This window comes from Fusarium flagelliforme, assembly GCF_020744385.1.
Source record: "Fusarium flagelliforme strain FIESC 12 MPI-CAGE-AA-0113 chromosome Unknown B0J16scaffold_8, whole genome shotgun sequence".
NCBI classification, from domain to species: Eukaryota; Fungi; Ascomycota; class Sordariomycetes; order Hypocreales; family Nectriaceae; genus Fusarium; species Fusarium flagelliforme.
This window is the reverse complement of record NW_025763510.1, coordinates 796,029-810,458: the sequence shown is the minus strand read 5'-3', so window position 1 is coordinate 810,458 and position 14,430 is coordinate 796,029. Positions and strand designations below refer to the sequence as shown.

Here is a 14,430-nt window from a genome sequence, read left to right as displayed (position 1 = left end):
ATATCAGGCCGTCGCTTTACGAGGTGGAAATGACACATGCATAGAAACCTTGTCGTCAACGGGAATCGATGTGAAGCTGAACTCAGCTGACAAGGTCAAGGGTATATCTATCGTAAGGATATCCTCCGTCCCATTGTTTGAGGCTCTTAACTCGCGGTTATCTACAACTCCACGCAAGATCGTCGTAAGTGACTTGACCAACTGCGGCCAAGATCTACAATTTCCCCAACTTCCAACCGTCCTCGCGGGAGGAGACCGTTCCAATGTTCCCTCTCAGCTCAAAGTAGAATGTCCCGCCTGCGTACCTGAAGATCCCGATCATCCCCTGAGGCCATCCACATGTGCAACACCAACCACTGATCGACAACGCATGTCAGCATATCGTACCACCAATATTTCCCGTGCATACGTTTCGCTACACGCACTTTATTCTCGTCGCGAGAATAAACCTGGACCTGTGATTTGCTGGACTTGTGAAGAGGGAGTTGCGTGCGAGGATCTAGTGCCAGGAACCGAAGCCATATGCAGGTTCTCCCGTAAATACGAAGACGATTTTCTTGGAGGAGAGTTATTGGGGAAACTTGTGCGAAAAGAGAAAATGGCACAATACGCGAGAGTGTTTCAACGGCTGATGTCATGCCTTCTAAAGCTCTCGAACACAGTCAAAGGTTATATATGTCATTTATATTATGCCATCTCGTGATAACTATTCTCATCGATGTTCTAGTTTCTTATCAGATTATATATAGCCACACACTTCCCCCTCGTCAAACAACACCAAGTCCCTTCTCGCACCACATCCCACTGCACAAATAAGGCTTGAGCAACTCTCCTGTTCGACGAAGCACCACTACATGTACCTTGGGCCGCAATTGGCTCTTCATCAAGCACAAATGCAGCCATTGTGGTCAAAAGAGGGAGTTGAATCGGTGATCATCCTCAGCTTACACTTTGCTCATAGGATGTCAGCGAGTATGCTAAGTTAGCAGGGAGTTGCGATGTAGCAGGAGCTAATGTAGACATCTCCAGGAGATTCGTTTATGGTGTATTGTTCTTGGTAGTAATTTTGAAGTATGTTGGTTTCTATTTAGTAAATAGCTTCACCTCCGAGGCCTCCTTCATTGCCATGCTATCTCCATGGTACCCAACTAACACAAAACTCATCTCCCTTATCACTCAAAGTGAGACTCTCCCAACACAGAATAGCATCATCACTCCAAGACACAAGATAGCCGTACTATCTCCAATCACTACACTTAAACGTCCAAATCTCCCTTTCATGTCTCTCTTCCCCACACGTCAACGTCAACACGATAGCACAACCTCTACGTAGCTATGAAACATGCAAGTAATTCCACGTGAAACATTCTCCCCAGAAACCCAATTAAAGTACATTCTTGACGCTCATAGCCGCGGCAACTCTCTTGATGATCCCAATTATGCGTGCGTGACATTGCAGTGCGTGAGTGTGTGTGATACACTTAAGCGCGTTATCCAACTGTTGGTGTTGAGAGGAAAAGTCGTGCTAGGCATCGAAGTTGCGATGAAGTCTGTGAATCAGTGAATCACAGTCTCGCAATCACTCCTCCAAATCTCAACTATAAGAATCCTCTTCTCTTCCCTTCCTCTCCTCTCTTTCTTTCTTCCTCATCACACTTTCAATCGTTACTTCAAGCACACATTCACTCAAACAACATACACACTACCTTCTAGTACCACTACTACTCACTACAAACACCCTTTTCACAGCAAACAACCACTATCCTCACCTTCAAGATGTTCTCCAAGCTCATCATCGTCGCTCTCTCCACCCTCGCTATCGCAGCTCCCCTCCAGCCCCAAACCCTCGGCAGCATCACCTTCTACTCCCCCGGCAAGGGCGCCTGCGAGGAGGACAACGGTGACGCCGACATGGTCGCTGCCATCGGAAAGGGTCTCTACGACTCTGGTGACTACTGCGGCAAGCAGATCAAGCTCAAGGGTGATGTTGGTGAGGTGATTGTCACCGTCGTTGAGTAAGCTCCCCCCCTCCAACCCTCAATAAACGTACACAACTAACACTCTTCACAGTCGCTGCGACGGCTGCGCCGACAACGATCTCGACGTTTCCCCCGCCGCCTTCGAGAAGTCGATGGGATCTCAGGATTTGGGCCGCGCCAGCGGCCAGTGGAACTGGGTCTAAACCGACACTCTTTTTTGAGACCTTCACCTATGGATTATGGTGATCGCGGAGCTCAGCTCTGCACCTACTTTCTCTTCTCGAACATACTTACGACCCTCGAACATACGGGAGGCTACTTTAAGGGGGCACAGGTGGCCTGGTTTATGATGATGATGAACTGAGACGGTTTATGAGACAAGACAAAGACGATAGAACACGAAGACAATAAACTTCATAAACACATTACTTGACTTCTTTCCTGTGACATGTATAACAGTATGCTCTCCCCAATGAACCACGCAGATGGGTGACAGAAGAATTGGTCCCCAAGACTTAGGGCGTCAGAATCAAGTAGTCCAAGTCTTGGCCTCGGCCAGCATGAAGTGACTGGATTATCTCGTCTCTTGTGTTCACAGCGACCAACTGTTCTGACACCCTGATGCTCGTAAATGAAATGTGTGAATTGATTCTGTCAATTTATGTAACTCGCTGACGCCCCGTAACCTATCATAAGCTATGCCGAAACACGCCCTTTTACCATAGCATCATAAGTCTTTTGTCGTAGCCACCCAAACCATCCGCCAAGTAAAGCAAACCGAGTCGCTTCCATAAGAGACAAAGGAAACCAACGCCTGTTCGTGATATGCATGTGATCCTCCTTATCGACACATTGCTGTGGAGCACTGTTACTCAATTTTCCGTATGCAAGTTCTATGCCATAATGAATCCAAATCTTCTATCCTTGCTTATTTCTAAGACCAAATGCAGGTAGCCATTTTCTCCGGCTTCCTGTTGCGCCGCCCGCTCTTGGGCTGTCTGTTCGGTCCGGTGTATCTCTTTCATTCGCCGAGCCTGATAATCTCGGTGTTCTCGGTGTGGTGGACTCTTGACTCATCATTGTGTCGTTGGCCATATCTGTATCCACCGAGATGTGTCGTCCTTGTCGTGACTTTCGTAAAATTGGTGGTGGTGTTGCGCTGTCGCGGTCCTCATCCACCGCACCTGTCCTACTAATCCAAGGTGGAAGTGCCGAAGCGCCATTAGAGCTCGAGAATCCGTTACTAGGAGGTTCGGTAGGGCCATGCTCCGTTTGTGGAGTTGGGGTTGGGGCGCCGCTCGGGGGTCCAGTTGAAGACCTACGAAAGAACTTGGTGAACTTGTTCTGAGTAGGTTGCTGGACGATGGGAGGGTAATGGTTCTTCTTGTTGTCACCAGCAGGCTGCCCCTCAGACTTTGTGTGCGCGTGCGCACCCGTTCTGATCTGGATATCATCGCTGTTCCTCCTCTGGTGGCCCTTCTTACGGCCCCCCTTAGAAGCCTTAGCATTGGCCAGTGGTCGGCTCAGGAATGATGTCTTGGTCTGCTGTGCAGCCTGGGCGTTCAAGCTTGATCCCCTGCGAGGTGCCGACGGGGCCACGTTAGTCGAAAAGAGCTCCTGCTGAAGTGGCATAAGATCTTTGATCCTATCAGGGTCGAGTCCTGTGCTTGCACCTCCTTGAACACCGCTTCCAGCTCCAAACATGGCATCCATTGCCCAACCACCATTAGCTGCTGCGGAAGGTGAAAAGCTAAAGAGATCAGGAGAAGCCCGTCCGTTCTTGTTCTTGGTGGGCTTAGAACTTTCACGCATCCAGATGTCGATACTCGATTCGAGAGAATCAACATCAGAATCGTCGGTATCAGAATCCCAATCGTTGCCCCGTCGGTTAGAAATAGTAGTTTCGTCAGCGGAACGAGGACGCTGAATGGACCGGCCCTGGTTTTCGCGATAAACTCTATTGTTCAAGTCAATAATTTGAGCTGAGGCCTTGACTGCACGCATTGGCGCCTGCTCTAGGCGAACGCCCGAGTATGTTCCAAAGCTTCCACTTCCATCATTCTCGGATGCTTCAGAGAGAGCCCCATAGCTTGGTCTCGCCGTTGGAGGTCTGGGCACTGCCTCATCGTCGGAGTTCTGATAGCGTCGAAGCGTAGAAGTGGAAATGGTATCTGGCGTTGGTGGAAGATTATGGTCTTGCAGTCTAACACCACCAGGGGCATCGGTCGTGACTCTTCGAAGTGAAGCCATCTTCTCCTGCTTAAGGCGTCGATGGTTTGGAGACATCGAAGCACGACCGGTGAATCTATCCGATCCGTCTTGATCCCGGCTCTGAGGTCGCGACCCAACCTTAATGGAGGAATGGTGACGTTCAGTTCTTTGCCGAGGGGAGTTGTATTCGATAACGTTGTTAATCGAGTCGAAATGCGCTTGGCGAGCAGAGGCGGAGTTTGATCGCGCTGATCTGGTCGGTGAGGAATGAGTAACAAAAGCTGTCTTTGGCCGCTGAATAGTGCTGGCCATGGGTGGAAGACTAGCAGAGCCATTAAAGGTAGGCTCATCGTCCTCATCTTCCTTTGAACCATACACACTGACAAAGGAACTCTCACTCAAGACACTCAGACTCGGGCTGCGACCATTATCCCCTTCGCCAGGTCCCTCAGGAACCTGCGCAAGACTCAGAACACTGCCTCTAGTTCCAAGATAAACATTGCGCAGGTTCTCGGTATTCTCGCTGTGGTCGGATATGAAGCTTGGCATGCGATTGATGATCCTATCACCTCCAGCTTGCCTCGTCGTATCCGGTGATCGTGTAGCTGGTCTGGGATCTTCGTAGCAGGGGCTAAGGTTGTGTCCCGCGTATTGGCCTTCAGCCTTGATCTGGTCAATAATTGATCTTTCCTTGACAAGCTGTTCAAGTCTGGCCTCGAGCGACACAATCATAGCGACCGCCTCTTCAATTGCCTTATCGCGTTTCTCCATTTCTTGCGAAAGATGGCGGTTCGTCTCCTCTGCTTGTGACTTTTCCATCTCGAGTGCTTCTACTTTCTCTTCGAGCGCTGTTTGCCGCTCTCGACGGTGGTACAGTTCTAACTTGAGGTCAAAGTTCTTCTTGTGAAGCGACGAGATTACCTTCTCCTGATCCAAGACCCCCATTCCCTTCTTCTTGGACGTCTCGGTTGTAGCTGGAGAATGAGATCGGTGGCCATCAAACTCCACACTCTTAATGGGAGATCCTAGGCTTCGACTAAACTCTCTGGAAGAATTGGCGTCTGAATGCGAGCGCGACCATGTTGAAGCCCTGTCGCTCTCCGCCTGACGAGACTCTCGTAGTTTTTCTTGAAGGAATGCGGACATCGCAGGCTGTCGTGTAGATTCGCTGCTAGCTTGACTGGACAAGCGAGACCCTCCCTCTACTGTTCGTGGGGTAGCGCTGGATGGTCTTTGGCAAGAAGCATGGTAGAATCGGTGCGCATGTGATGGACCTGGTGACCCGGGAGGGTTTGAGTTGGAGGTATGTGCCGTATGCATTGAGGTCTTGGTGTTGTTGGTACTCGTTGAAGATCGAGAAGCAGTTCTTGCTCCATGAGAAGCCCGCGAAACAGGCCGTTCCATTCTAGGTGCACAGAAGTTGGTATTAAAGTATTTTAAGGCTCAGGTATCAGGTTCAAAGGTGAAGTAATATGTTTGTGTTTCGCATGCGCTTGCAGGATGTTGTTTGTACAGAGGAACAGCTGAGCTGAGCTATGAGAAGCAAGCTATGATCGGGTTCGCAAAGATATCGAGATTAGGTATTGTAAAAGACGAGTATAGACAGAGGAATCGTGTAGCATGTCGAGTAGGTCCGTGTCTTGGGTTGTAGATCACGATGAGGACGATTGATTCACTTCATTGCGGATGTGCCCAATGATTGTCGAATATCGTTGCAGGAAGCGAGGTACGATGTAAAAGCAAGCGATGCTTGGTGTTTCGTCTTTGAGCTTGTGGTCAAACGTTTGCAAGTACCCGTTTCGATATGTCTAGGAAGTAGCGGTCTTGATCCAATGCCTGCCTGAGTAAAAGACGATTTCGCAAAAGAATATGTACAATCTCGGTTCGTTTTGAGAAGCAAGAGCAAGTTCGGTATTCGAGAAATGAGACAAGGGCGCAGTATCGAACAATTTGAATGAGATGAGATTTGGCGATCGAAAACAATCAGGGAGACAATGAGAGCGGCATTAAGTCGGGCTCGAATAAGTGATCCCGACTTTTGCTTGGAGTGGGGGACGAAGGGACCTGACGATGGTCGCCTTGCGTTTGCGGCGCAGGGAGTGCCTTGAGTCTTGAGTGGTCTAGTAGATAGACTACTCCTCAAGACAGGGCGATACGATACGATTCGGTTCGCCGATACGAGTGGATATTTCGATCCCAATCTTGCGATTTCTTAGGGGATGGATGAGAGAGTAAAGAGGAGGAAATAGAAATAAGGGTATGCAGAGTTAAGTTCTTTTCTTCTGCCACCAACATCACATCACTTCTGCCATTCATTCCAGAGCCTGGCACAGTAAGTACGGGCAGGTACAGGTACAGTACAGTGAAGGTCCAGTCCAGCCCGCAGTATTAGGGCGGTCCCCGCATTAGCGCTGCAGCTCCTCTCAGGCACCACTTTGATGGAGACTTTAGGTCGATATTGTTAGTGCCGGGAGTGACATAAAACGCTACACCATCTGCCGCGCCAGAAAGTACGCGTCTCAATTTATCACCCTTGGACGTGATGTACGTGAACGTGTTTAACGTGTCTGAGCGTGTCAAAACCAGTCAGATCCTGTCACCCTGCTTGGCTTGAGCCCTTGACAAGGTATTACAGCGGTGTCTCCGGCTGAAGAGTGGGGGTTACAGGGCAAACAGGGTTCTTGCATCCCTCTTCAATGCCCTTATTTTGACAAGAAGCCTTCAACTGCCCTGTGCTGTCTGTTGACGATTCGGTTGTCGGAGCAAATCGCTTCATCCAATCTTAAAGTCTATCGAATAGTTGATTCTATCTTTGAACTGTCAAATTATTCCTCATCTTGTTGAATCGTTCCATCTGTCCACTAACAAGCTGTACTTCTCTTGTCACCAACCCAATCATGCCCAGTTCCACAGGCTTGGGGAGAATACAGCCCCGGCTCCCGGCCAGCGGCCCGTGCTCCGAGCAGAAAAGCCCCCAATCTAGAGTCTTTAGTCCCCCATGTCGTCACTTTTCTCTTCCTTTTTCCAGTGAGAGTGACTGTGATTGTGATAGTGTGATCACTTTTGCTTGCTTTTTGAAGGGGTATCAGTGGCTTGACAAGAGAGCAAAGAGCAAACATACAGTAGATCCGTTTGCTTTTGGAGGGCTTGGCTGAACCGACGTTGAATCCCTTTACTCTTTCCCATAACCTCTGATCGTTACGCCGTAGAGTGATTGCATCCTCTCCCTTCTCTTCAATGTTTCAGTTTTGTCAATGTCCTAGACATTTAGACGATCCTAACCAAACTGTTCAAGGGTCTCTGTCTCACCTGCGGCCACTATCAACTTCAACTCCTATTAAAAAGCAAAGAAAGCCCAATTCAACATCAACTCGTATCCTTCCTCACACTATGCACTTATCCACAGATGATGAAAGTGAAAAATATTTCTCACTACACTACTGAGTCCGGCCCTGGACTTGTATGCATCGGTCCGCGTTAGCTTCAGGCTTCAAGTAATAGATGCCGTCCCGTGTCCCCTAGGAAAGTTTAAACGGTCAGAGTTAAACCTTTGACGGAAACGGTTCAGAGTCTAGCCAAACACTTCCCCGACAGCCATTCCCGCGTTTACCGTCCAGTGACGTTGATCCATACTGTAAACTTTCTCTGCTTTCAAAATCTTCTCTCCTTCCGAGGCTGCTGTTCTTGTTCTCCTTTCTAGATGCAGCGGAAGTGGACCCTTGGCTTCAACGGCTGAGGTTTGCATACCGCCTCTCACTCAATTCAGTTTAATCATGCAATTTTGGACATTAAATGGTGCAATTGAGAGCAAACACTTTTGAGCGGTCAATTGTGGCTTGAGATACGCACTGTTTTTGGAACATGCCGAGATCTGAACTCTGGTGCCTCAGCCCGCTACTCGGTCTAGACAGCTGGAGAGAACTTGAAGGAGGGCAACAATTAAACGAACACCGTCTTGGTGCAGACTTGACTAATGTGATCAAATACTTTTGTCTACTTTATGCGCATGTGGTAGGTTTGCTCTCCAAGATAACTGGGCAACGGCATCGATTGAAGCTTCGCGCCTCATAGATGACAACCAGAGGCCCAGATCCTAGTTGTAAGCAAGTATCTGTACCTTGCAGTAGATCTACGACATTTGGATCATCCAATGGCAGACAAGCTATGCTTCAAAAATGGAAGCCATAAAATAGACGCATGACCATCTCTTTGTTCTCAACGGCACAGCACGCCACGACACCAATATGGAATACCAAGATCAATGTGGCATTCCATACTCTTTGCCACGCCATAGCAACTGCAAGACCCCCAAATTTTGCGCTTCTGCAAACATCACATTGTCAAAACACGGCAGAACCCCTCAAACGATAGGTTATCCGTGTCCCGCGAGACTAACTTAATGTTGACCAGGGAGTTTCACATGGGGATTAGAGATCAGTATACGCGGTGAGATACAGTTACATTTTGAACATCATCGTACGATATAAAACCTTCCGTATTCCGCTATTGGTCGGAGGTAGAGATCGGCGAAGCGGGAATGTTTAGAATCCTTGACGGAAATGCATCTGGTCGCTTGCTTAGATGCTACTGCACAGACATCTGCCTCACAACTACCGAGACATCGAGCCGCATATCTTTGATGCCCCGGGTGTGCACATCATGCGGCCCATCGGCAATCAGTAATAAGTACTTGCATATATCAGTAGAATCTCAAGAAAGGAGGTATATGTTTTCGACTATTGGGCTCCTGCCTGGCTAAACAATTGGAGGTGCGAGATGTATACAGCCCGGGCTTCGAGATATCTCACATGTCAAAACACGATCGGCGTCCATGAGGAGGGTTGGGAAACCTGAACTCTTTTCCTCGTCGCTAGACTACCAGGGTCACAGCCCAGAAGACGTGTGTGGTTATTGGAGCCCTGTATCTCTACACGATCGTGACAATATGTACGAACGGCTCCAGTGGTGGCGATTGTCTTTTTCGTAGAACGGACCTGCCTTGACGGTCAGCCACAGAGCATTATGGGCAAGAATCTTCATGGCTCATTATATTCCAAGACACCGGGTGCCATGCCGTCTTCCCAAGTATCATATCAACGTTCTTGCAACCCCTACCTCGGATACAGAGCTTATCATCACTTCAAGGTAAGCTCTAAAGGCAAGGCACCTACCTATATTGAATGGGAGTGGCCAATCTGACCCAGCAACACAGACACATAGTTTATCTAAACTCTACCTAGTCTCGCTAGGGACTCTTGTTTTGTGGTATTGTGATAGACCTTGCAGCAGCACTCGACTATCATTGTTGTACCAACTCTGATGTCGAATACGCTTCCTCTTTCCAGGTGCAGTAGCCAGTTCGATCTGCCACGACGTTCGCCAGCCATATAGGCATTTTGTAAACACATAGGAACGATCCCAGGTCAATGGTTATATGGTACTGTTGGCACGGCATGGTCATGTATACACGGACGGGCAAGCAAGAGTAAGGTACACTACAATGTAATGCATTCACGCTATAACAAGATATTCTCATAACGCCGTACGATCTTTGTACCCTTCCATCAGGCTCGTAATCTACAGCTCATCCTTCTTTTCAAAGAACTGCTCCTCACTGCCCTCAGTCCTATCCTCATCACCATCCTTCTTCTCAGCCTTAGCAGCCTCATTCTCCTTCTTCAGCTTATCCTTGTTCTTCTGAACCTCTTCCTCATCAGCGTCAATGTATCCCCTGAGCTCCTTCTCTCCACCAGGTAACTCTACGAGCTCGAGCTTCCATCCGTTGATTCCTGCAAGCTTCTGCATACGGTCGGCCATATCCTTGACGGTATCGGGCTTGAGGTCTAACCCCTCCAATTCCTTGTTGCTGAGTGTTGTGACCCCGCCGCCGTCTTCCTTACTTTTGCCGGATGCTACAATCTGGAGGAGACGCTCGCTGTCGGTGTTGGAGCTGGAGAAGTAGCTGCGTGGGGGAGGGAGCTTGGCTGGTGGTTTGCCTGCTTCATCAGCGCCAGAGAGCACATTTCTAGCGCCTACGACAACGCCGCCGATGTTAACTGGCTCCTTTGCGGCATCTTCAGTGCTTGCGTCTCCGGACTTTGCTTCTGTATCTTCTTGCTTAAGCGGCACCTGTGCTTCGTCCTCCTTAAGGGGTACTGATTCGCCGAGCGAAGGGGGCTGGTTGAGGTCGCTCACGATAAGCTTGCACTGGATGGGATTCGCCCGGGTCTCCTCAGGAGGCAAGAAAGCGACGTCGTTGCAAAGTCGTGGCGTATTGACGACCATCAAGTAAGCACAGATGGTAACTTCTTTAATCCAACCAATCCGATCGGCTTTCATTCCCGGCACGCAATGATACTGGACCTCAATCGTGCGCTCTCTTCCTGTCAAGTCGCAGATGGTTCCTCCTTCAAGCTTCTGAACAAGATACCGCTGATCACCTTTAACTTGTAGTTCCGCTGGAGGTGACGCATCCTGGCCAGTCGTCTTCGCTTTCTGCGCTGCACTGGCCGGGATAGCAGGAACCCTTCCGAGGACGTAATCCGGCGTATGAGGGTCACGCTTAGGAGGTTGACCATTTGGTATCGAAGGAAGTGCGTGGAATTGGATGATCTCGCGGTTGTTGCAAAAGCTGTAGCTCCACCATCCCGACATAAAGTAAAGGCATGAGTCCTCTAGCTCTGAAAGAAGTTCCCACCCACTCGCCGTCGCACGACTAAGCTCGCGCGCCTCCTCGGCCTTGGCGAGTTCATTGGCCGTCTTGTTCTCTGCTTCGGGGGGTTGTATAATAGGTATCGAACAAAGATACTCGTTAGGCGGTAGCTTCATAAGTTCGTATGTAAACGATGGGCCGTTCTGGTCCTGGTTGTCGCCATTGTCGCCATTGTCGCGTTCGTCAGCTTCCCGAGCTTGATCGACGGTCGATTGCGCAAAGTCGGCGGAATAAGTAGGATGTTGACTATCGAGTAGTGAATGGGCATCTTTCTCCGATATGTATTGACTATCAAAAACCACTTCAAACTACGAATTCTTAGCACTAACGTCAAAGTATGACGCACGAGGGGCAACTTACCTGAGGAAACGTCAACAAGTCCTCGTGGATGTTGAAACCCGGTGAACGAGCTCCAACAAGCTGGAGATAAGCCAGCAGAGCCAAATTAAAGCGGCGCATTATGCCGTATTGATGTGGAAATAGCTCACATAGAGCTTAAGCAATCGTTGCAATAAGGTCAACCAAATGCAACGCACTCTATTGGATGCTAAGTGTTACTGTGAGAGGTGTCATGATGGACCTGACTGTGGAGTTTAGCCTGGGGTCGTTATCAGCACCAGAGCCGACGTTTAACCGTTATCAGTCAAGGCCTGAGGTATGGATAACTGTTTTCCGACAACTTCTTCCGGACACCGAAAAAGAAGGGTCCTTGCGCCGGGCACTTCATCTCATCACGGGCGACATACTCCGGAGTCTAGGGGATGAAGAGGGGCCGAATATCGGCAATTCCGCTCAAGGACAAAGTTACATAACGAGTCCGTGGTTAATTATAATCCCGCCAATCTAGAACTGCTGACCATTACATCACAGCTCATTTCTCTTCGTCTCAAGAGCAGAGCAGAAATTAGTTGGACTAATTGCTCCAAATAACATGGGACGATGAAAGCCCACAATCTTCAGCCGTTTCAGGAAGCACAGGCACAAGCGTGTGTGTCTATGGCATTGTCAAGTTGCGTGGCAAACGGGAATAAAAACACCAGAGATTGATCAACACATGCCCTTCCTAGGAACATCCTCGCTTCGGGGGGCCATCGGCGATCAGCAGAGTTACTCCTACTGGAACACGTGTCCGAGTGGACAAACGGGTTCCGCATCAGGTATCAAGAGCTTCAAATGGTAGGCTCATCCTGGGATCAAAGGGTCTTTGGCTTTACTTCTCCGCAAGATTCACGAGTTTCATGTCAGGATCTATCTCAAAATTGTCGGCCCGTCAAGCTAGGACAACGATCAATACAGCCAAAACCCGGCGAGATGAAATTGCCTTTGCTCAAATATAGTCTTCTGTGACGTATTTTCTTACTTTTGCGCAACGCTAGGTGCTTATCATGGCATGATTCTGAGCATTGTTCTCACGACGGTCCCGACAGCATTATTATATAGTAGCGTCTTCTCGCTTCATACCGATTTTGGCCCAACGGCGCACAAGCCGAGGACTACCGACAGGAGTTCGTGCACTCTATGGATCGCCTTAATGCATCATCAGCCCTGAAGGCTTTTGCTAGGGTTCTCCAACGACTCACTTATGCGTCTAGGGACGTTGGACGGACGGAATGCATTAGAGTCAGGGTCTCCTAGGCATATTTCTTTTTTGTCTAGGTAGTGTTTTGGGTTAGCATCAACGTTACGGCAAAAGGTACGCGCAAGACACGGGCTGTGCGTTTGGACATTGTGTTGGATGCAGGGTAGATTGTCAACAAAAGATCCCATCGAGGAGGCAAGTCAATTCTCAGAGGTGGCAATTACAGATTGACTCAGAGTGACAGAGTCTAAGACATTGACTGCTCATCACACACTAAGAAACCTTCTTTCAAGAAGCCGTTGGTCCGCGCCAAGAGTGTTAAGCATACGATTTGGATGTTGAAGGTGTTTCATACTGTCGCGAACCGTTCGCAGTTGGATGGTTTCAACCGGAGGAGTTTGTCAGTTATCCTGCGGCTCAACTCAAAGTCAACTCAGTCAACAACAATAAGCAAGCATCAGGCTGCGATATAATAGTAGGCACGTGGCTAAGCCTAGCAGCGGATCAACCCAAATTGCCAACGCATCAATCCATTCTCGATGGGGAGTCGTATCATTGCACGTGCACCAGCACGGTCATGAAGCTATCAATGGAACAGTCCATCAATGATCTGCGTAAAAATGAGAGTTGAGACGGGGGTCGAGCCTGCATGATCACCGCAAGGAAAAGATTAAGCCAAGGAGAAAAAGAAAGATTCGACGTCCAGGGGCAACAATACGGTTAGAAAGTGGGACTTGTCTAAGTGAATCCGTACAAAATCCATCGCAATCTAATCTCGAGAAAGCGTCTCGGACGAAGGGAAACAGAATATCTTGCGACTATGGAAAGTGGACTATTGGATCGGAAGGATTTCCCGTGGAGATAGACTACAGTTTCGAGATAGGACTAAGCATAGCATAGATGAGAAGCAAACTATAACACGGGGGCTTATGGCCGTGCTCATTGCTGCCGTTCCTACGTTAGGAATAGAGGACGGTAGGTAGTCTGTATAGAATTGCGCCAAGCTTTGTCAAAGTTCGAGTCAGAGTCAGAAGAAACCCGAAACCATCGATAGCGCATGCAACTCCAACTGCCTGGCCTGCATGACACTCAATACTCGGGCGATTGTCTGACCAAACGGAATAGTGCAACGCGCAGTTGGCAAATACCGGTCATGAAGATCATTAGGTCTAGACTGCGGTGGTGATGCTACGCAGAATTCGTCACCGAAGATCATCATCATGGGATGGGATGGGGGAGAAGACGGGGACTTGGGTAACATGGGCACCTGGTCCTAGTTTCTGGTGCAGAGTAGCATTGGAGGTTATTCCGGAGGAATATCTTATCAAAACACACGAAACTATACAAGAGGGTGTCATGTAGTTGAACTGCTTGATCTGGTGAATGACTGCCTGCAGTATCTGAATTCCTCTATGTGAGCCTCTACTCTGTAGACGTTGGCACATTGCAGTTGCAGTATTGTACTGGATTGAGTGAGTTAGGCATAGTACAGTTAGCTGTTAAGTGATGGCGCCGTCCGCCTCACTCTTTACGACTGCGGGAGCCAATCGAGATGGAGGGTGGGTATGGCTGACCGCGTTCGACAGCCAATCGATGGATGCCCCGTCTCAGTGATTGCCTCGTTTTGCGTAAAGAGGTGGGTGCTAAAAAGGAGATGGAGTGTACCTGGTGCAGGGATTAGGGATTCTACCCGTTGGAAAATGGAAGAGACCAAACCCATTTAGGAGACAGTCTTTATGGTGATGGCATCCTTTTTTATGAGAGCTCACGTTGTTTGAGGAGAGAAGGAAGGAAGGAACATGATATGAGGTGAGAATATTTGTTTTCGATTTATAGAATCCTTGAGGGTGCTTTCTATCAATAACATTCTCCTCAACAATTGCTGTTTCATGCCAGGGTTTGTCTTTGTTCTCTCAGCTGAAATATCGTCAACACGTACGTCGGCGGCA

The 14,430-nt window shown here is 48.8% G+C and overlaps 3 protein-coding genes across 3 annotated transcripts; 1 reads left to right on the top strand and 2 right to left on the bottom strand.

Annotated features, from left to right (window-relative positions):
- Window positions 1-1,776: 1,776 nt before the first annotated feature.
- Window positions 1,777-2,182, top strand: B0J16DRAFT_389282 (RlpA-like double-psi beta-barrel-protein domain-containing protein-containing protein; the record flags this gene model as incomplete). Its single annotated transcript, XM_046131808.1, has 2 exons — window positions 1,777-2,015; window positions 2,071-2,182. The coding sequence occupies 2 exons, from the start codon at window positions 1,777-1,779 to the stop codon at window positions 2,180-2,182; spliced, it is 351 nt and encodes a 116-aa protein (XP_045977740.1).
- A 715-nt stretch (window positions 2,183-2,897) lies between these two features.
- On the bottom strand, window positions 2,898-5,135 carry B0J16DRAFT_358607 (uncharacterized protein; the record flags this gene model as incomplete). The annotated part of the gene is made up of 1 exon (XM_046129600.1): window positions 2,898-5,135. The coding sequence occupies one exon, from the start codon at window positions 5,133-5,135 to the stop codon at window positions 2,898-2,900; it is 2,238 nt and encodes a 745-aa protein (XP_045977739.1).
- A 4,511-nt stretch (window positions 5,136-9,646) lies between these two features.
- Window positions 9,647-11,472, bottom strand: B0J16DRAFT_293515 (protein OS-9). Its single transcript, XM_046124368.1, has 2 exons — window positions 11,263-11,472; window positions 9,647-11,210 (listed from the first exon to the last, which is right to left on the bottom strand). The coding sequence occupies exons 1-2, from the start codon at window positions 11,359-11,361 to the stop codon at window positions 9,768-9,770; spliced, it is 1,542 nt and encodes a 513-aa protein (XP_045977738.1). The 5' UTR covers window positions 11,362-11,472; the 3' UTR covers window positions 9,647-9,767.
- Window positions 11,473-14,430: the final 2,958 nt, after the last annotated feature.